General features: G+C 39.5%; 1 protein-coding gene across 21 annotated transcripts in view; it reads left to right on the top strand.

The window, feature by feature from the left end:
• Positions 1-21,317, top strand: part of ARFIP1 (ADP ribosylation factor interacting protein 1) — a 101,658-nt gene that overhangs the window by 24,594 nt on the left and 55,747 nt on the right. For all 21 annotated transcript variants that reach the window (XR_014811891.1, XR_014811892.1, XR_014811893.1 and 18 more), the window contains 1 exon segment: positions 8,453-8,554. Coding sequence is in view for 16 of the 21 variants with exons in the window: in XM_021100370.2 (XP_020956029.1) it covers positions 8,453-8,554 (102 nt within the window). In the remaining 5 variants the exon portion in view is untranslated.

Below are 21,317 nucleotides of genomic sequence, written 5' to 3'. Positions count from 1 at the left end.
TTTATCTTGTTCTAAAGGCGTTTTAGAAATTAGGTTCTGTCATTAATCATGTAATATGTAGATAACATCAAGAAACTTATTTTCAGAGTTCCCGTCGTGGCGCAGTGGTTAACGAATCCGACTAGGAACCATGAGGTTGCGGGTTCAATCCCTGGCCTTGCTCAGTGGGTTAAGGATCCAGCGTTGCTGTGAGCTGTGGTGTAGTTCGCAGACATGAATTGGATCTTGCATTGCTGAAGTTGTGGTGCAGGCCGGTGGCTACAGCTCCGATTAGACCCCTAGCCTGGGAACCTCCATATGCCACAGGAGGGGCCCTAGAAAAGGCAAAAAGACAAAAAAAAAAAAAAAAAAAAAAAAAAGAAGAAGCTTATTTTCAGTATGTGTTCTCTTGCATTATTAAGATAGATTTTTTGTCTTTGGATGAATTTTTTTTGTTTTTTCTTTTTATGGCCACACCCGCAGCATATGGAGGTTTCCAGGCTAGGGGTCAAATTGGAGCTGTAGCTGCTGGCCTGCACCACAGCCACAGCAACGCAAGATCCAATTCATGTCTGCGAACTACACCACAGCTCACAGAAATGCCAGATCCTTAACCCATTGAGCGAGGCCAGGGATCAAACCCACAACCTCATGTTTCCTAGTCGGATTCGTTTCCACTGTGCCATGATGGGAACTCCTGGATCAACTTTTGTTTATGTTGCATCTTTTATTTTCCTTGAGGTGTTCACCCATAAATGCTGATCATCAAATGTAAAGCTTTTTATAATGTTAATGTCAGGATTTGAAAAACATAAGTTATGCCAGAAAAAATTACATGAGCTTTTTTCTTTTAGCCTTGGTCTTGGGCAGCTGGAGAAAAGGCTGTAGACTAGGAGTTGAATTTACAGGAAGAAGAGTTACTTTGCACTGTGAGGGTGAGGATGAAGTAAGTAGACATTTAGGTGGCCAGTTTGGAGAAAGTTAGGGCAGAATACGGTCTGCAGAGTGGCTGGAGAAGCGGGTAGGGGTCAAACTGTGAGCAGCTTTATGAGCCATGCAATAGCTGTTGTCCTGTTGAGAAAGTTCATTGGAGTGAGTGATGGATAGTGGTAAGTGGTTTACCAAAGGAGGACATGGGGGAGGTTTTCACCCCAATACAGTTGGTCCTATGCTTTGAAATGGGTTTCCTTCATGCCATTAAAGTAAGTATTAAGACCCATCAGGCTCTTTACAGGGGTCTTTCAGCCTTGACACTTTGACGTATTGGGCTGTATGATTTTTTATTGTGGGGAATTATCCTGTGCATTGTAGGCCATCTGGCGACATTCCTGCCTTCGAGATGCCAGCAGCATGCCATCCCCAGCCCTAACAACCGGAGATGTCTGTAGACATTGCTGAAGGAGTGGGGGCTGGATGCTAAAATAGACCTCAGTTGATAACCACTGAGTCATCAGGATCAATAATAACAAATGCCTATTTACTGGCAGCTGATGCCATTAGCAGTAACAGGCTTAGTGTATATCGTGACACTTCTAATTCCTAGATGTGCTCGTTTAATTCTGCAACCTCCCACAGCTAGCAGTAGGAAGTTCCTTGATGCAGCTGTCTCTAGGGCTTTGCTATTAGTCAAAGACAGTACTAATGATATCAGTGGAGGCTAATGCTTCAGTCTAGAATTGTTGGAAGTGAAGTCAGATTATGACAAGTGCAGGATGATATGGAAACAAAAGAAACAATAGTACAAGTTGTCACCATCAAGAAAGCAGTACGTTTAACTCATATGAATATCTGAATGCATATATATTTTTTGGCATGGCCCATTGATGTATTTCAGTCACCTTTGCAAAGGCAGTGTAATGTTGAGTTAAAAATAAGTTCTCTGAATAAATTCCTTTATATCACTTTTATTAGATTCCACATGATTATTGATCTCATATTTGTCTTTATCTGATTTATTTCACTATTAATCACATCTCTAAGTCCACCTATGTTGCTGCAAATGGCATTGTTTTATTCTTTTTTATGGCCAAATAATATTCCATTGTATATATGTACCACATTTTCTTTATTCAATCCTCTGTTGATGGACATTTGGATTGCTTCCCTGTATTGGCTATTGTAAATGGTGCTGCAGTGAACATTGGAGCAAGTGTATCCTTTCAAATTAATAGTTTTCTGGGTATATCCCCAGAAGTGGGATTGCTAGATCAAATGATAGTCCTATAGTTTTTTAAAGTACCTTCACAGAGCTCTCCATAGTGGTTGAACCAACCTACATCCCCACCAGTGGAGTAGGAAGGTTCCCTTTTCTCCACACCCTCTCCGGTATTTATTGTTTGTAGATTTTTTTTTTTTTTTTTAAGGGGTGCACCTACAGCATATGGAAGTTCCCAGGCTAGGGGTTGAATCAGAGCTGTAGCTGCCAGCCTACACCACAGCCACAGAACTCAGGATCTAAGCTGCTGGATCCTTAACCCACTGAGCGAGGCCAGGAATCGAACCCATATCCTCATGGATACTAGTCGGGTTCTTAACCTGCTGAGCCACAACGGAAATTCCTGTTTGTAGACTTTATGATGATGGCCATTCTGATTGGTGTAAGGTGATATCTCATTACGTTGTTTTGATTTGCATTTTTCTAATAATTAGTGATGTTGAACAATTTTTCGTGTGTTTTTTGGCCTTCTGTCTTCTTTGGGAAAATGTCTATTTAGATCTTCTGCCATTTTTTGATATATCAAAAGCTGTATGAGATATTTGTGTATTTTGGAGATTAATCCCTTGTCTGTCGCTTTGTTTGCGAAGATTTTCTGCCAGTCTGTGGTTGTCTTTTCGTTTTTATAATTTCCTCTGTTATGCAAAAGCTTTTAGGTTTAATTAGGTCCCTATTTGTTTATTTTTGTTTTTATTTGCATTCAATTTCAGAACCAAGCTTAGGGTTACCAGAGGGGCAGTGCTAGGGGAAGGGATGGATTGGGAGGTTGAGCTTGGCTTATATACACTACTATGTACTTTGTACTGTTCTGTGTACAGTTTCAGGTGTACTTTGCTGTAAACCTGAAACTAACACAACATTGTAAATCACCTACACTCCAGTACAGTTTATTAAAAAAAAAATTAAGGTCTCTGAAGCCAGACAGCCAGGTTTGTTCATCCATTTGCTAGCTGTATGTCATTAAACACATTTCTTAATCTTTTGATTTTCTTACCTGTAAAACAGGAATAATGTACCTATGTTCAAGAGTTGGGGGTTTGAATGAGATAATGCACATAGAGCAGTTAGAATTACATCAGTTAATATGTGAATAACACATAGAACAGTGCCTGACACATACTTATTATTAGCTCTCATTATTATAGGGCTCCATTTGCAAGAGCGCACATTACTTAAATTCTTCATATTCTTTAGCCTTCCTAGCCCTCAGTTTGCTCATCTGTAAAACCGGGAAGATCTTATCTACCTCACAGGGCACTTGGGAGGTTAAATGCAATATTTTGTGTAATGTGCTTATTATTAGCACAGTGCCTGGCATGTAGAGGGCAGTTAATAAAGGTAAAGTTAAGAGTTATTGTCGGCATATTAGATTAGGGGACCATGAGCTAACTTGTTCACTAGCATTCTGAAAAGTCTGTAGACCATTTCATGGTTATCACTGACATTCAAAAGGACTCATAAAGGTATTTCGAAACCTTTTGCCATTTATCCACTTCTTGCAGGTCTGCTGTTTGGGTCTTACGTGCAAGCAAGTGAAACCAGCTTCAGCTCACTTATATAAAAAAGGTGTTTATGGAGTTCCCAGGTGGCCCAGTAGGTTAAGGACCTGGCATTTTCACTGCTGGGGCTCGGGTTGCTGCTGTGGCATGGAGTTAATCCCTGGCCCTGGAACTTCTGCATGCCATGGGTGCAATCCCCCCCTCCCCCCAAAAAAAGAAAAGAAAATCATTTGCTAAGAGGCTGTGAGGTAGCTTACAGGAAGGTTGGGAAAGCAGAATCCAGGCTACATATCTAGGAGTGTGTCGAGCCCTATTTCAGTGAGGGCACTGTTTCAGCCATTGCTTAGCCCCAGATGCTTAGCTCACACTGCTGGTGACTAGCCCTTGTGACTGGGTGCTGCCCCCAGCGCTATGGCCACTGCTGAAGGCATTTGCTCTCACCGCAGTTGTTACTGCCCCAGAGTGAGTTCCTTTCCTTTCCTCTTTCTTGTTTTCACTAGTTTCTGATTCCAGGTCTCAGGCATTGCCTTTGATTTGGCAGAGCCTGGGTCATATGGCAATGCCCCCAGGGCTTGAGAAACAAATAATAATAATGTAACTTATATAGCATTTATTACATGCCAGATACTTTTCTAAGTACTGTATATATTTTTTATTTTATTTTATTATCACAGCAGTGTTATAAGGTAGGTACTATTCTCATTTTACTAATGAGGGACGAGAATTTATGAACTTGTGTTAAGTTTACATAGCTAGTATGTGGAGGAGCAGGGTCCGAACCCAAGTCATCTGGCTCTGGATATTTGCTTGATTATCTAGTATTTTGAGCTTTTGTATAATAAGCAGTCTCTGCCTATCCCCAGCCTTATGTGAAGGCTTTCCCCAACATTGGCAGTAGGCTGTGGCTGGGCAGCCAGAAGAATAAGATAGATCCAGTACTTGGTGAAAGTCAGAGTTGGCCAACCACTCCTTGCTTCTTTGGCTATTTTAAGAGATCTAGGATGAGGGATACTAGATCTGAGAAATAGGGATTTTTTTTTTTTTTTTTTTAATGCGCTGCCATTTTTTAGATACTCTTTTAGAGTCAAGTTCTTGTGTGTTTTCAGGCTCTGGATCAAACAGGGAATATATCTCTCTAAATAACACTTAAGATTCTGCAGTTATTTTTATAATGACAGAGTACTGAGCTTATTTATTTGGCAGCACCCGTGGCATATGGAAGTTCCCAGGCCAGGGGTCGAATCTGAGCCATAGCTGCAACCTGCACCACAGCTGTGGCAACACTGGATTTTTAACCCACTGCGCTGTGCTGGGGATCAAACCTGCACCTCTGCAGCGACCTGAGCCACTGCAGTTGGATCGTTAACCCACTGTGCCACAGTGGGAATTCCATGGCCTAATTTATTTTTGTCATGGAGGCATAATTTGGAAAATGACAAACCTTATTTGCTACTTGGTCGGAGAGCCAAAAGTCCATCCTTCCTTATTGGTGGGCACTGTGATCAGGGCTGCATGCCTACCCCCACCAGACTGGTACACTTTCCACGTGGGTGGATTTGGGGCCCTCAGGAAAAATAAATCCTCTGCCATTAGACATGGTAGGATGGGATTTTACCCTTTAAAAAAAAAAAATCAACAGCTTATTGAGGTAAATTCTTGACATATGATAAAACATGCATGCATTTTAAATGTATAGTTCAGAGAGTTTTGAAAAATGTATAAATTTGAGAAAGCATCATCACAATGAAGATAAAGTTTCTTGCGCCCCTTTTGCAGCTAATCCTCCCTTTCTGCCTTCCCTCCAGGCAACAGCTGGTCTGTCATGATAGATTAGTTTTGTATGTTGTAGATTTCAGCATAAATGGAATCATATAAGATGTATTCTTTTTGTGTCTGCCTGTTTGGGGTTAGCATAATCTCTTGAGATTAATCAACAGTTACTGCACGCATCAGTAATTCATTCCTTTTTATTGCTGAGAAATATTCCATATGTGTATACTACAGTTTGTTTTTCCATTAACCTGTTGGTGGCATTATCTCAGATCTTCTCTCCTGCCTGCAAGTGGGACAGGGTGGCTGGAGGTTAGTGTGCTGGGTTTGAGTATTTGCCTTCTGCGGGTCAGTTAGGTGCTCAGGTTCTGGTTCTCCTGAGGGCAGGCCTTGTTAGGAACAGAGCTCTCGGGTATGTTTCAGAATGATTCCATGTCTCCTCCCCCTGCTGGAAGGATGAGGGGATTTTCCTGCAGTATTTACTGGGGTAACCTGGTCCAGGTCTTGGAGGTCAGAGTCAGTGGTGGGGCCCTGCTTGTGACTGGAGTCACCTGGAGTTGTTAACTCTCAGTTGTCCACGCTGAGCCCGCAGCAGTTCAGGTTTTCTTACCCCAGCACTTGTTCCTTAGGTAGTTTCCACTGGGTTTGGCTCTGGTTAAGCCACAGACACCCCTCATTTGCTGTCTTTCCAGTTGGGGAGTAGCAGTGTGCCCTGTGGCCTCCCCTCCCTCACGAATCCAAGAAGAGTTGTTGATTTTTCAGCTGCTTGGCTTTTTGCTTGTTTTGCGGATGGAGTGGTGGCTCCCAAGCTCCCTACTTGCAGGGACAGAAATTGGAAGTCCTGCCCCACCCCATGTAACGCTGTTCTGCTTACAGCATCACGGCTTACTGCTTTTCTTTTTTGTGTTGAATCATAAAGTGTGTACTCTTTGGGTCTACCTTTATTTGCATAACGTTGTGAGTTTTTTTCTGTTTTTTATAACAGTAATTCTGTTTTATTGCTGTGTGGTGCTCCATTATATGACTACGCTAAAATTTCTTTATTTGTTCTATTGTCAGTGGGCATTTGGGTTGTTTCCAGTTTTTAGCTGTTATTTTTGTTGTTGTTGTCCTGTAATCTTTTAATAATACACAGATAATAGGTGTTTTTAGCTATTATGAGTAAAGCTGCTATGAATATTCTTGTCCTTGTTTTATGATGGACATATGCACTATATTTCTTGGGTATATTCCTAGGAGTGGAACTGTTGGTTCATAGCGTAGACATGTTTAACTCTAATAGTACTGCCAAAAAGTTTTCCAAAGTTATATTATCAGTTTTTACTTGGCACCAAGCAGTGTATGAGTCTGCATACTTGCTAACACTTGGTTTGGACATTCTTTCTAAATGTGGCTATTCTAATGGGTGTATAAGAGTATAGTTTTAATCTGCATGACAAGTTGAACTAAGTGACTTGTAGATATTCCCAGTACTAAGTTTTTATGTTTGTTTGAAGAGTCTAGGGCGCTCTTATAGCAGTGGCTCTCAGCTGACTGCACGTTGGAATCACCTGGCGAGCTTTTAAAACTTTTTTTTTTTTTTTTCCTAAGGTTGATCCTGTGGCATACGGAAGTTCCTAGGCTAGGGATTGAATTGGAGCTGCAAATTCAACTGCAACTGCCTACTCGACATCTGTAGCAATGCTGAATCTGAGCTGCCTCTGCGACCTACACTGCAGCTTGTCACAATGCTGGATCCTGAACCCACTGAGCGAGACCAGGGATTGTACTTCCATCCTCACGGACACTGAATTGGGTTCTTAATTCTGTGAGCCACAATGGGAACTCCTAAAACTATTTTTAAAACTTTAAGTTCTCCAGGTAGTTCTAAGATGCAGAGAAGGTAGAAAATCATTGGCATTTATGAATGAAACATTCCGTGCCTCTCAGGATTTTGCTGTACCCTTTGGTGAGTGACACATTTGTCTTTCTAGTTACCCAAGCCCAAAATTGGGTAAGGGGCAGGGAGGGGGCATGAGTCAGTCATTCTTCATTCCTGCTCCTTTTTAATCTCCCATAGTGAGTCACTCTTGTAAGTCTCTATACTCCTAAATAACTCTAGAATTCACCCTTTTCTATTCCACAGCCTTTATTTACATCTTTACTAAATTACCTGCTTAGACCCTCATTCTGTTGCCCTGGGGATACAAAGATGTAGAGATTGTCTCTTCATTTTTTTGTCAGAGAACAAAAACATTATTATTTATAAAATTTGTCATGGTAAAGCAAAAGAGGTGCACAGAAGGAATAAAATATAAATGAGGATCAATGGGAAATGGAACATTTCTAGTGCTGCCAAGAAATAGAAATCTGGCCTCAGGAGACCCTAGGGTTTATGCAGTTTGTAGCTATTCTAAAAGGTTTGGTTTTAGAGAGTCCTAAAGAAAACAGGGCAGACCCTCAGTCCGAGGTATTTACTGAGGCACCCAGTCGATCTCCCAATCGGCGGAGTCATCGGTACTTCCCCCCAGAGCAATAACTGACTTGTTTGTTTTTTTTCTCTTCTGTAGCTTCTAGTAGAGTGCCTTGCACGTGGCAAGTTTCACAAGTGTTGGTTAACTTTGTCTGTACTAGTGTTTTTCAAAGTGTGGTCTGTAGGCCCAAGACTCAGGGAGTCTACAAGGTAAAAACCGTGTTCAATAATACTAAGACATTATTTGCATCTTTGATTTTTGCGTCATTTGCTTATTTACAAGGTAAGGATTTTGTCTGCTGGCACCTACAACATAATCTAGAAATCTAAGTTGAATGCAGTTTTAAAATACAGATGTATGTTTTATTATATTAGTATCATGATTATTACATAAGGATTAGGCAGGTTGTAGTTATTTTTAAAAAGGACTATAATGGTGGCTTAAAAGTGCAAGAAACATGAATGTAGTCTTTTGAATATTTGCCTTTTATGATTTGGTGTTATTTATGACTATTTCTTTTTCTTTTTCTTTTTTAGGAGTCTACCATGGCTCAAGAATCTCCAAAAAATTCAGCAGCAGAAATTCCAGTGACTAGTAATGGAGAAGTTGATGACCCTCATGATCATGGCTTTAACAGGGTAAGAACTCCTTTCTTTCTCTTAATGCAGAGAATCAGGATAAGCCCTTAAATGTCGAGATGAAAGTAGTTGAGTTTAATATAGGAGTGTTTTTTCAAATTGGCTGAAATGCCAGGAATCTAATGTTATTATGCCTAGATGACTAGGTGGGTCATGTTAGTGATTTGTTAGGAATAAGCTCCAGGCCAGTAAAGCATTTAGGCTGTGATGTTATTACCTGTACTTTTATTATATGACCAGGACAAGAGTGTGTCTGATGACTTTGGCATATAACTTTATAAAAAAAAAAAAAAAACTTCATCTTATTTGCGATAAACAATATTTAAAAAATTTTATTATAGTTGATTTACAGTTTTCTGTCAATTTCTGCTGTGCAGCAAAGTGACCTAGTTATGTATACATTCTTTTTCTCACATTATCCTCTATCATGCTCCGTCATAAGTGACTGGATATAGTTCCCTGTGCTGTACAGCAGGATCTCCTTGCTTATCCACTCCAAATGCAATCGTTTGCGTCTATTAACCCTAGACTCCCAGTCCATCCCATTCCCTCCCCTCCCCCTTGGCAACCACAAGCCTGTTCTCCAAGTCCATGAGTTTGTTTCTTTTCTGTAGATAGGTTCATTTGTGCCATTTATTAGATTCTGGATATAAATGATGTCATATGGTATTTGTCTTTCTTTTTCTGACTTACTCCACTTGGTATGAGGGTCTCCAGTTCTGTCCATGTTGCAACAAGGGGGATAATATTAACTGTAGATTATCCTTTAAAAAATTGGTACTGTCTGATCTCTTTTTCTGTGTGTCCTTAATACATAATTCCTAAGTAGGCTTCTCTTGACTTTGCTGATCACTTTCCAAAATGGCAAACTTGATTGAGTGGAAAATGAAACTTGGGATGTGTTTAATTTTGATCTGCCTCTCATTTGAAATTGAAATTCATTTATGTATTTTAATGTAAGCACTGAGTTTAAGGAGAATGTGGGTTCAAATTTCACCTGTCATTTCAAGCAGTGTAACCTTGAGCAGATATTTAATCTCTTTTAGTTTTTTTTTTCCTAATCTCTTTTTTTTATAATGAAGCCAGTCAGAGAAGAGTGCATTTAATGACGTTTTAGAAAATTCCACTGAATTTCACTGATTTTTGTCTCAGCAGTCCTTTGGAAGAAACAGATATGTCTTCAAGCTTGGGATGTGTATTTGTGTGTGTGTGTTTAGGGCCACACCTGTGGCATATGTAAGTTCCCAGGCTAGGGGTCGAATCAGAGCTGTTGCTGCCGGCCTACACCACAGCCACAGCAATGCCCAATCCGAGCCATGTCTGCAACCTACACCACAGCTCATGGCAATGCGGAACCCACCAAGTGAGGCTGGGGATCAAACCTGCATCCTCATGGTTACTAGTCAGGTTTGTTACTGCTGAGCCGCAGCGGGAACTCTAGGATGTGTATATTTTAATTGCAGGTATTTTAACTTGGTTTCTAAGCACCCATGGCCCAATATAGAGTGACTGACAGAAGAAAACGACTTTTTAAATTCTGAGCACTCAAAGAAAATTTGCACCTCAGGTTTTAGTCTTTCTGGTATTTGAAAACACTAAGACACATGTGCATTAAAGAAACTCAAGTTGCCATCATTAGGTGCTCTACCAGTTACTTTATAAACTTAATTCAAATAACACAGTATACCAGGATTTTAGTTAATGATTGTTGCTTCACCTTATTTTCGGTAACAGCTCCTTTTTGTGAATTTATTCTGTGAATGCCTACTGAGTGTCTGCTGTTTACCAGGTACTGGGGATCACAGTGAACAAAAAATACCTGCCATCATGGAGTTGATATTCTAATAGTCTAAGGAAACTTTCATCTAAAAAAAATGCATTATATACAAAATGCTGCATTGGTTTGGAGATGGACCTGCCATCTTAAGCCTGTTCTTGTTCTTCTTTTTCCTTTTTTTGCTATAGCTTATGCATAAAAAGCACAAGTTTAAGTGTAAAGCTCAGTGGAGCCACCATCCATGTAAGATGAGGAACATTTCCAAGTCCTTACCTAGCTCCCTCTTGCCCTCCTCTAGGCAGGACACCTCCCTCCCTTCCAGGGTAACCACTACTGCCATAATTCTGTCGTTGCTGATTGCTTTTGACTTCTTCAACTGCATGTGAAAGAGTATGCACTCTTTTCTGACCGGCTTTCACTCAACATATCTGTGGAATTCATTCATACTGTTACTTTGGCAATATTTAATTCCTTTTCATTGTAATATAGTTCTCTATTGTGTTACTATACATTATCTGTATATCCATTCTTTTCTCTTTTTTTTTTTTTGCTTTCTAGGGCCACCCTCGAAACATGTGGAGGTTCCCAGGCTAGGGGTCAAATTGGAGCTACAACTGCTGGGCTACGCCACAGCCACAGCAACACAGGATCCAAGCCACATCTGCAACCTACACCACAGCTCACGACAATGCCAGATCTTTAACCCACTGAGTGAGGCCAGGGATCAAACCCGCAACCTCATGGTTCCTAGGCAGATTCATTCCTTATATACCACGATAGACAGAAACTCCTATGTATCCATTCTTCAGTTCATGGATACCTAGGTTGTTTCCAGGCCAGGGCTATTATGAATAAAGCTGCTGTGACCATTCTTGTACAGGCCTTTTGGTATACATAATCATATAATCATAGATACGCTGGAGTGGAATTGCCAAGTCTTGGGTATGTGATGTTTGGCTTTGGGAGATATTGTCAGCTAGTTTCCCAAAGTGATCAAACCAGTTAACAATCCTGCCAGCAATGATTGAGTGTTTCAGTTGTTCCATATCATAACCAATTTTTGGTATTGTCATACTTTGTAGTTTTAGTCCTTCTGATGGAATCATGATATCTCATTGTGGTTTTAATATGCTTCTCCCTAATGATGAATGATATTTAGCATATTTTCATATTCTTATTGACCATTTGAATATTATCTTTTATGAAATGCCTTTTTAAGTCCTTTGCTCATTGAAATTTCTATTAGTATATGCTTTTTTCTAATTCATTTGTTCTTTATATATTCTAAGTCATTTGGATGTGTGTATTGCAGAAGTATTCTTCGTCTGTAGCTTCTTTTGCACTCCACTAATGGTATCTTTAGATGAGCAAAAGCTGATTTTAATGAAGTCCAGTTTGTTAGTGTTTCTTTCCCTTTAGTGATGTTTGTGACCCTTCTAAGACATCTTTGCCCATCCCAATATCGTGGAGTTACTCCATTTTCTTCTAAAACTCTTTAATGTCTTACTTCTCATATGTAGGTCTGTGATTCATCTTGAATCTTGTGTATGGCAGCGATGTACAGGCTAAGGTTCATTTTTTTAATCACGAATATCATGTCATTGTCATCGTTTATTGAAGAGATGATCCTGTCTCCACACAGGTGGTCTTACATGTGTGGGTCTGCTCCTGGGTTTATTGTTTTATTTCTTGGTCTTTTTGCTATCCTTGGAATAATACTACCCTATTCTGTTTACTTACTTATTAGGGTAGTTCAGTCTGGAACAAATACTAGTTTCCATCTTGATACCTGGTGGTTAATTCCTCCAGCTTTGTTCTTCAGGGTGTCCTCGTGCCTTAAACTTATTCATGAGTCTCTAGTTAAGAAATTTTATTTGCCTTCAAGTAGCACTGAAAAAAGGACTTTTTTAATCTTTTCAAATTTTAACTTTAGAATAAAGAGACTTATTTTTTTTATTTTTTATTTTTTTGCTTTATAGGGTTGCACCTGCGGCATATGGAGGTTCCCAGGCTAGGGGTCAAATCGGAGCTACATCTGCTGGCCTACACCACGGCCACAGCAACGCCAGATCCAAGCCGCATCTGCGACCTACACCACAGCTCACAGCAACGCCAGTTCCTCAACCCACTGAGCAAGGCCAGGGATCAAACCCTTAACCTCATGGTTCCTAGTTGGTTTCGTTTCTGCTGCGCCACGAAGGGAACGCCTAAAGAGCCTTATTAAAGCGAAATGAGTTAAATCCTTGTATAGCTGTATGAGTTCTTTGCTAATGCAGTCAAAGCCAGTTGACTTTCTGCTTTGTAAGTTTATGTGTTGTTCGATGTCTGATTCTCTTTTTGGAGATTCCCGTGTGATGTTACTTCCTTTTCTGTCGAGGGTCGTAGAAGGAAAGGAGGTGTTCTTCTGGAGGTCTCCTCTTACTGGATGCGAACTTCACCAGTAGGTAGGACTCCACTTCAGCCAGTACACCTCACTCCACTTCCCTTAAGAAATTCAACATCATAAGACTTGCTTCTCTTTGTACTTGCTCTAATGAAAAATGTATTTGTCCTGAGAGTCTCTTACATATTCAGTATTCTTGTAAATAAAAATTGGCTATGTAATTCCTTTTATCGTGAGTGAAAACAGTTTTTCAAAAGCGTCTTTTGACTATTTTAAATAAATTACATTCAAGGTCCGTTAGGCATATATTTATGTACATTTTGGCACACTCCTTTATTTTCCTGAGCAATAAAAGAGAAATTGTATTCAACCTCTAATTCATGTTTCTATTTTAATATAGATAAAAATTCATTAGACTGTACTAGTAAATAGATTTCATGTAAAGCTAGCTTTTAAAGTTTTCTGAAGTACTTTACTAATATACATTTTCCTTTTATATGTATTTGATGTTTAAAATCATATAATGGCTTTTATTTACTACCCAGTGCATAGTGCACTTTAAAAAAGTATAAGGTCCTTTATAAAATTGAAATGGTGGTTTATTAAGTTGTCATAACTCGTCTGGCCGGATGGTGTCACTATGACCCAGGCAGTGAAATTGTAAATGATTCTGTTCTTGTTTTTCTGTCTCATTGCTGATATCTGATTTTTCATTTGATTTTCCTTCTTAGTCTGTCCTGCTAGGAGAGGCCCTGATGAACTCTAACTTAATATTCACATTGAATTAGAGACTATAATGGGATGATTTGCCCTAGAAATTCCTTCAGAGCAGCTTAACATACTGTTAATGTTTTGAGGCTTGTTACTCTTTTTATTAAGATGAGGGCAACAGCAGTACGTAGAGAGGATAGAAAAACAATCTTAGTATTGTTGTAATTCTTTACAGCAAAAATATTTTTAAGTCTAAATGAAAAGTAATTATTATCTTTTAAAAAATATTTAAGTTTCATTTCTTTTTTTGGGGGGGGGGAGGGTGGGGCACCTGCACCTGCAGCAGGCATGTGGCAGTTCCTGAGCCAGGGATCAAAGCCACACCACAGCAGCGACCCAAACTGCTGCAGTGACAACACCAGATACTTAATCTGCTGTGCCACAAAGAAAATCCAAGTTTAATTTCTAAAGAATACAAATTACTCTTTTACTTATAAACTGCATATTATTTATAATTTTTTCTGTTATGGTGCTGGTCAAAATATTAGATTAGAAATATGCAATTTGTGCCATTAGTTAAATATTAAGTTGAAGTAAGTTGAAGCTTTTTGTGAATTATATGTGGCAGATTTAGAGAAATGACCTTAGTAGATATAGCTAAAAGAGAACTTTTCTTGTGGTAGACCCACAACTAAAATTCCTAATTTAGATTTTTCCACCTATGGATCTTTTCTCTCGAAAAACATATATATACCAATCTTACATTCAGTTTGAAGGAATTTAGGATCCCTTGAACCCTGCCTGTGGATCCTTATAATTCCTGTGTCTTAAATCCTCCTAGTCTTGAAGTTTTGAGTTCAGTAACAGGATTTTAGTTCAGTAAGAATACTTTAAAGATCCCTGAGTCTCACTAACTTTATTTTTCAGCCGAGGAGAAGGGCCTCTGAGGTTGTGGTGGGATTACCCCAAAGCTTATGTGACTGTAAGTACAGTGAGGGCAGGAACACTCATTCATTTCCTTACTTATCACCTGGGCCTGGCAGTAGTGCTGCACGTAATAGATACTTAGTCTTTGATGAAATGTTTGGTGAATGAATGAACAGATGCTAGAATAAGGAGTCGAAACACGGATTCTAGACTACTCTGGGACAACAGGAGGGGATATTGTATTCTTGGACTTGACACATCTTTGTCCTTGATTTCCCAGCATGCATCATGCTCATCGTTGTTGTAGTTGTTGTTGGAGATTTTATTGTTTTGGAAGTTTTTATTGTTATTTTTCTTTTACTCCTTAATGCTTTTTGTCAAACTAAGTAGTTTCTCCATTCTTTTGTATGTACCAGTCTGGATAATATACTTTTGCAGTCTGAGGAAGACTTGGGAAAGAATGTAAGAATAGAAATTGTAAGAACACTGCTTTTGACATATTTCCTCCGCTCACCTTCATGTTGTAATGGTCCATTTATTTCTCTGCTTTTCTTGAGAGATGGAATCACATTAAGGGCAGAGGCCATGTATATACACTGCACAGCTTACAGTTCACAGCAGCTGTTCAGTAAAAGAATGAATTTTACTATGACTTACATTTACCATATTTTCTACTTCAGCCATTCTGCCCTAGAATTTGAGTAGCATGTGATGACAGCCATGGTCATCCCATTCCCCCCGCCCCGCTCCCCTATGGTGATACAATGTAGTGTTTCGGCATTATCTGAAAAAGTCAGTAGCTCAATCAGTGGCGCATTGATTTGATGGGAGCTTTTTCCTAAGGCCACTGTTTACCAGGTGTATATCTTGCACTCTTTTAAAGGTATGGCACCTATTTTTCAAGGGTTGTTTAATCCATGCAAATCTAGATTCATTTTAATGTTCACTTTCCAAGTATAGAATATATTCTTAGCACTATTACCACAAATTATTTTAAAATATATGTTTATTATTATTATTAACTCTGCATTGGGAGTCCTGTTGAAAATTTTGAATAAATCAGTTTTTAATGAAAGGCTGAAGGCCTATGTATTTTGATTTATAGATTCTGCTTTTATTTATAAATAAACGCGGTCATGGATAATCATTTAAATATCTAGGAGAAATTGTTTTGAAGGTAGGTAACATACAGATATTTCTACAGTGATTATCTTTGAATGAAATTCAGCAGTTCTTTGATGCAAGTTTACCAAATTAAGAATGAGTTCATTCTTATCAAACGTCAGTGCTACTTAGAACCTAGACCCTAGTCTAGGTGGAGGGGTGGGGACGAGGCCAAGAGAGTACACCGCAAACTGCCAGAAGATAGGGAGAGTCATCACATTCGCCTTTTAGACAGTTGTCTCTGCCTGCCATTCAGAGAATGAATTTCAGGGCTGACAAGACTGGAGACAAGGCAGACAGATCGGTGGTTCACCATGGGAAAAAGCAAGTGAGATTTCAGACTTGGTTCTTGTAGACAAACTTGAGCTAGTAAAGAACACCAAGCCATTTCTGAAGATGCAGATTGGAAGAAAACCGGAAGCATGTCGTGTAAGGAAAGGGGGAGAGAAGAGTTGGTGGTATTCCTAGCATCGAGCAGATACAGTACTATAGTTCACTTATTTTTCTCAATTTAAACACCTTATCTCCTTCTTCAAAATGGATAAAACCTGCCATAGCATTTACATAATTTAATTTAATTTAATTTTGTTTTTGTCTTTTTAGGGCTGCACCTGCGGCATATGGCATTTCCCAGGCTAGGGGTCGAGCTGGAGCTGTAGCCACTGCCCTATACCACAGCTACAGCAACACCAGATCCGAGCCGCTTCTGCAGCTTATACCACAGCTCACAGCAACTCCGATCCTTAACCCACTGAGTAGTCCAGGGATTGATCCTGCGTCCTCATGGATGCTAGTCAGATTTGTTTCTGCTGAGCCACAACAGGTACTCATACATAATATAATTTTAAGAGACAAATTGCAAATTTTATGTTCAATGTTCTATAAATTTTGGTAATCTAAAATCCCCTTGTTGTTTTAAACATTTAACTGTTTATAAAGAATATCTGCCAAAGCAAAGCTGTTACTCAAACAGAGCTCCACATTCCAACTCAACTGTAAACATATTTCCACCTCCGTAACCTCCTCATGGGGGCCTCTACCACTCTGCAATTATCTTGAGTCAAAGCTGATTATTCCCCAACATTGTGTTTATCAATTGGGTAGAGGGAGGGTCAGCATTTTCTCACCTCTCCACTTTTAAACTACCAGTTCTCAAACTTAATGTGGGTACTAAAAAACGCCGATTCTTTTTAGCTGCTTCTTGTAAGCCTCACTAAGATAGAGTGTGAAGCTCAGGAGCCAGAATTTCAGACACGTGAACTAGGTGATTCGGACTCAGGTTATCCTTTGTCTACACTGCGAGGCTCTCTGCTGTAGAGAACTGCTTCCTGTCCTCGTGCACTGCTGACACTGACCCCCATCCCCAGCTCTTTGCAGTCTGTGCCCCCCCACCTCCACTGCCCTCTTAACCTTGTCATCTACCCTCTCAATCAGCCTCAAACTATGGAGGGTTCTGGTCTCTCCAGGCCTTCTGCTCTATCCCCAACTTCTACCATTATCCTTGATGTCCCAGGGTTTCGCAGGCCATCGGGCACACTTTCAGGGAAAGTTCAGTTTGCAACTTCTTCCAAAGTGCTATATAAGGTGTCTGAGCTGTTTGCATGGCTTATCAAAAACACAGCCCACTAATGGCACAGTATATAGTATCCTGCTTTATTTTTTAAAAATACTGAAAGTGAAATAAAATCTATTGCCTGCCTGTGTTGATGCAGATGATGGGCTGTAGTAAAAACAACATGGAAAGATGTATCATTTTTTGCCCTGAGTAAGTCTGTAGGAAACCTAAAGTTGGTAGTTTGATTCACACTTGGTAATTTGTAGTTGGACAAGGGACCAAAAAAGTGTGAAGGCAGACAGAAGATGTATTCACCTATAGTACAACCCAACCTGTACTTTAGTCTCAGATTTCATCAGCATCTTCCTCTCTAATGCCTTTCATCTGTCATGCCCAATTCTACCTAAGCAATGGGAACTCCCATGGCTACTTTCAACCTTGTCATTGCTCAAGAAACAGCACTTCTGAAATCTTAAGTGTAACAACTCATTTTATGATCACAATCTCCTCCCATATCTGTTACTCCATTTGATCAAGACAGCAAATTGGACTTACTTTTTTTTTCCATTTTATCAGCACATACACATACAGACACAGACACAGTCGCAGTCTCATTTCTCTCTCCACACTTCCCTCTCATTCATTCGACAAATAATTAACAAGAGTTTATAGCATCACTATCTTGGTGTAGTTTATAGAGAACCTGAAGAGTTCTCACAGATTGGTGATGGTTGTAATGATGCTTTGAGAATCTCTCCTTTTTTTTTTTTTGTCTTTTTGCCTTTTCTGGGGCCACTCCCTCGGCACATGGAGGTTCCCAGGCTAGGGGGTCTAATCGGAGCTACAGCTGCTGGCCTACACCAGAGCCACAGCAGCAGGGGATCCGAGCCTCATCTTTGACTTACACCACAGCTCACGGCAACACCGCAGCTCACAGCAACCCCGGATCCTTAACCCACTGAGTGAGGCCTGGGCTTGAACCTGCAACCTCATGGTTCCTAGTTGGATTTGTTAACCACTGAGCCATGATGGGAACTCCGAGAATCTCTCCTTTTTAAAAAAGATTTCTCCTCCTCTCTCTGAGTTAAAGGGGAGAATTCATTAATCTCTAGTTCTGCTTAGTATAGTGGTGGTGTGCATTTGTATTAAAAAGCAAATTTGCTGAACATTTTGTGTTAAGTGTTAATCTGCACTAACTTTAGTTCAAATGTAGATTACTATGCTAAACTATAAAGTTACATTTTTAACTTCATTCTTATTCTTCTGTCAAAATGTGCAAATGGAGGCAAGTTATTTTGGGAAAATGAGCACCCCTTCTCAGCTTTATGGAAGCTGTAACTACACATATATTCTGTATCTTTTGAAAAGAACTTGAACTGTACATGAAATTTTTTGCTAGAAGCAGTACATTTTGTTTTATTTTACTTGTCTGAAGAGTTATTTTTTAAAACTATTGCATACTCCAGCACTATCCTAGTAGCTTGAATGAAAAGTTAACTTCAGGTTTATTCCATTTTGTTGTAAAACTGATAAGCAGGACTTTACAGAGTCTCAAAAGTTGAGGCGAATGTCAGTGACATAAAAATGCAAATTAGAGATTTTATGTTGTTATAAATGGGCTCATTGTCTCTCAAATATATTCTGGAAACTATAAGAGTAAATGCAGATATTTTAGAAGTTACTAGGCTAGGCACCGCCATAAAACAGATACTTTAAAAATTTAAGGGTTATGTTAAGATTTTTGTGATTTTTAAGATTTTTGTGAACTATGAAGCTAAATTATATTTCTTAGAGAATGTGTATTTTACCAAAAACAGTCAACAAGCTCATAAAATACTGAGTGTTTTCTCCCAAGTCATGCATTCTTCTCACATAGCCCATATCATTTTTGTCTTGCAGCAGTTTACCTTCCAGCCCGCTAGCACAATGATAATTCTCTTCAGGATCTGCATGGTCCTATTTATTTGTACCACTTTGGGTTAAACTTCTGTTAGGAACAGTTTAAGCCAAGGAAGGCCTCCGTGCTTTTCAGATTTTACAGCTGTTTTACATAAAGGACAGGAGGTTTTTTCTGGAACAACTTTTGATTGTTGAGTAAAGGACCCTTGGGGGAGACCATTGGGAGGGGTTTGAGTGAAATGTAACACCCTCAGACAGCTAGAAATTGTTTCTCCCTGAGGCCATGCATGACAAGTTGGAACCATCCCTTCACTTCTTGAAAACGTTGCAATAAGGACATCCATCATGTTTCCTAGTTAACCTACTACTCGCTCCCCTCTTCCCAACCACTGCTACTATATCTCTTCCCTGGGGTATTTTGTGACAGAACAGATGATTCAGAGGAGTAATGTTCTTTCAGATAAGTTCTGAGAATACAGCAAGCACAGTTCTTCTGGACCTCTCTGCCATTTGTATGTTTTTGTGGTTTTTTATCCCTCATATTTTGAGAGAAGTCTTTGGTACTTTTTTCTTAAGGAAAACTGAGAAGCTGTCAAAACTTGGAGCAAGGCAGTATCCAGGGAAACTATTCTGTAAATAATTGACCTTAATAATCAAATTTGCCAAGTTTAAGAAACATTGGTGCTTTGACATTTCTTTTGTAGGAGATGTTTTTATCTTTTAGAGTTAAAAGATTAATTGCTTTTAATGTCAATGTGAATAAAAGGATCACTAATATTTAAAACTGGAAACCATTGATTTAGTACATTAGTATATTAAAAAATCAACTAGAAAGGTAAAGGTCATTTATTCAGCAAAATGAACAGACTCAGAGACTTGGTTTAAAAATAGGAAGTAGGAATTCCTGTGGTGGCTCAGCAGTTAACGAGTACCCATGAGGACTCGGATTCGATCCCTGGCCTTGCTCAGTGGGTTAATGATCTGGCATTGCCCTGAGCTGTGATGTAGATGGAAGACAAAGCTCGGATCCTGCGTTGCTGTGGCTGTGGTGTAGGCCGGTGGCTGCAGCTCCAACTTGACCCTTAGCCTGGGAACCTCCACATGCCCCGGGTGCGGCCCTAAAAAGACAAAAAAAAGGAAGTAAAACTAAGTATAAAGAATGTTTTCTTCTTAATTCTAAGTGCTCTCCAAGATAATACACAGATGAAAAGGATGTTGTCCTATAACAAGAGGTTTCTTAAGTGACATTAGGAAATAAGTAAAATGGCATAAAAGTTTTCAAGGGTCACCTGTGCTTGTTACTGCACTTCCTCTTACCTGAGATCCATTTCTTTACTATCAGTCTCCTTCTCCCTCACACCTCGTGTGAATCTGATGGGCAGAGACTTTACCTCTTTACCACACTGCTGTATCTGTAGCGTCTAGAACAGTGGCTGTCATGAACTTGGTGCTCATTCATTGTTTTTTTTGGTTTTGTTTTTTGTTTTGTTTTTGGCTGCACCCACGGCATATGGAAATTCCCAGGCCAGGGATGGAATCCAAGCCTCGGCTCTCACCTACACCACAGTTGCAGCAATGCCAGATCCTTAAGCCACTGTGCCACAGCGGGAACTCCTCATTCAGTGTTGATTCAATGAATAAAATAAATCCTTTGTGTTCTAGAGCTCAAGCAGTACTTTCTCCTTTCCTATTTGGTTCTCATTGGATTTAGTCCCTATTCTGAATTTCTGATACTTATTGTCCTTATTTTGGTACCACGTTCAACTTTTATATTAATGTTTGTATGTCTTGTATATCTTGTCTCTCCATTGAGGCAAGGACTGTACCTTATGTTATCTTTTTCTTTGCCCAGGAAGTCTACCATGGTAAGAATAAGCAGACACTCATTAAATTAAATTTTAAAATAAGCCTTTTGCTGTAACAACTTCTTAATCTGCATGGTGTTGTCATAAGTCCTTTGGTTTATTCAATTAATTCATTTATTTATTCATCCAACAAATATTTATCGAAGATGGCATGTTACTTAGTGATAACTGCTATGAGAAAAATAAAACAGGGTAAGCAAAGTAGGGAATTCCAGCATGAATTCTAGTTGCCAGAGTTGCTGTTTCTCACATTGTCAGGAGAAAGCCTCTCTGGCTAAAGAAGCAATAAAGGAACAAACCCTGTGGATTTCTGGTAGAAGGGCATTCCAGAAAGAAAAGCAGAAAGTACAGGGGCCCTGAAACAGAGGTCGGGTTTTTGTTTTTGAGGAAGCAGTGTGGCTGCAAGTGTGAGGCCAGTAGGAGATGAAGTCATGTAATCCCTTGAGGACATTTAATAGTCTGGGTTTTACTTCCACTGAGAT

Source organism: Sus scrofa, chromosome 8, assembly GCF_054392235.1.
Source record: "Sus scrofa isolate SSC_HxYL_T2T_F1_AM1 chromosome 8, Sscrofa_HxYL_maternal_Yorkshire_Landrace_v2.0, whole genome shotgun sequence".
Classification (NCBI taxonomy): domain Eukaryota; kingdom Metazoa; phylum Chordata; class Mammalia; order Artiodactyla; family Suidae; genus Sus; species Sus scrofa.
Note: the sequence above shows the minus strand (reverse complement) of the source record. Positions and strands in the feature narration are given on the sequence as shown.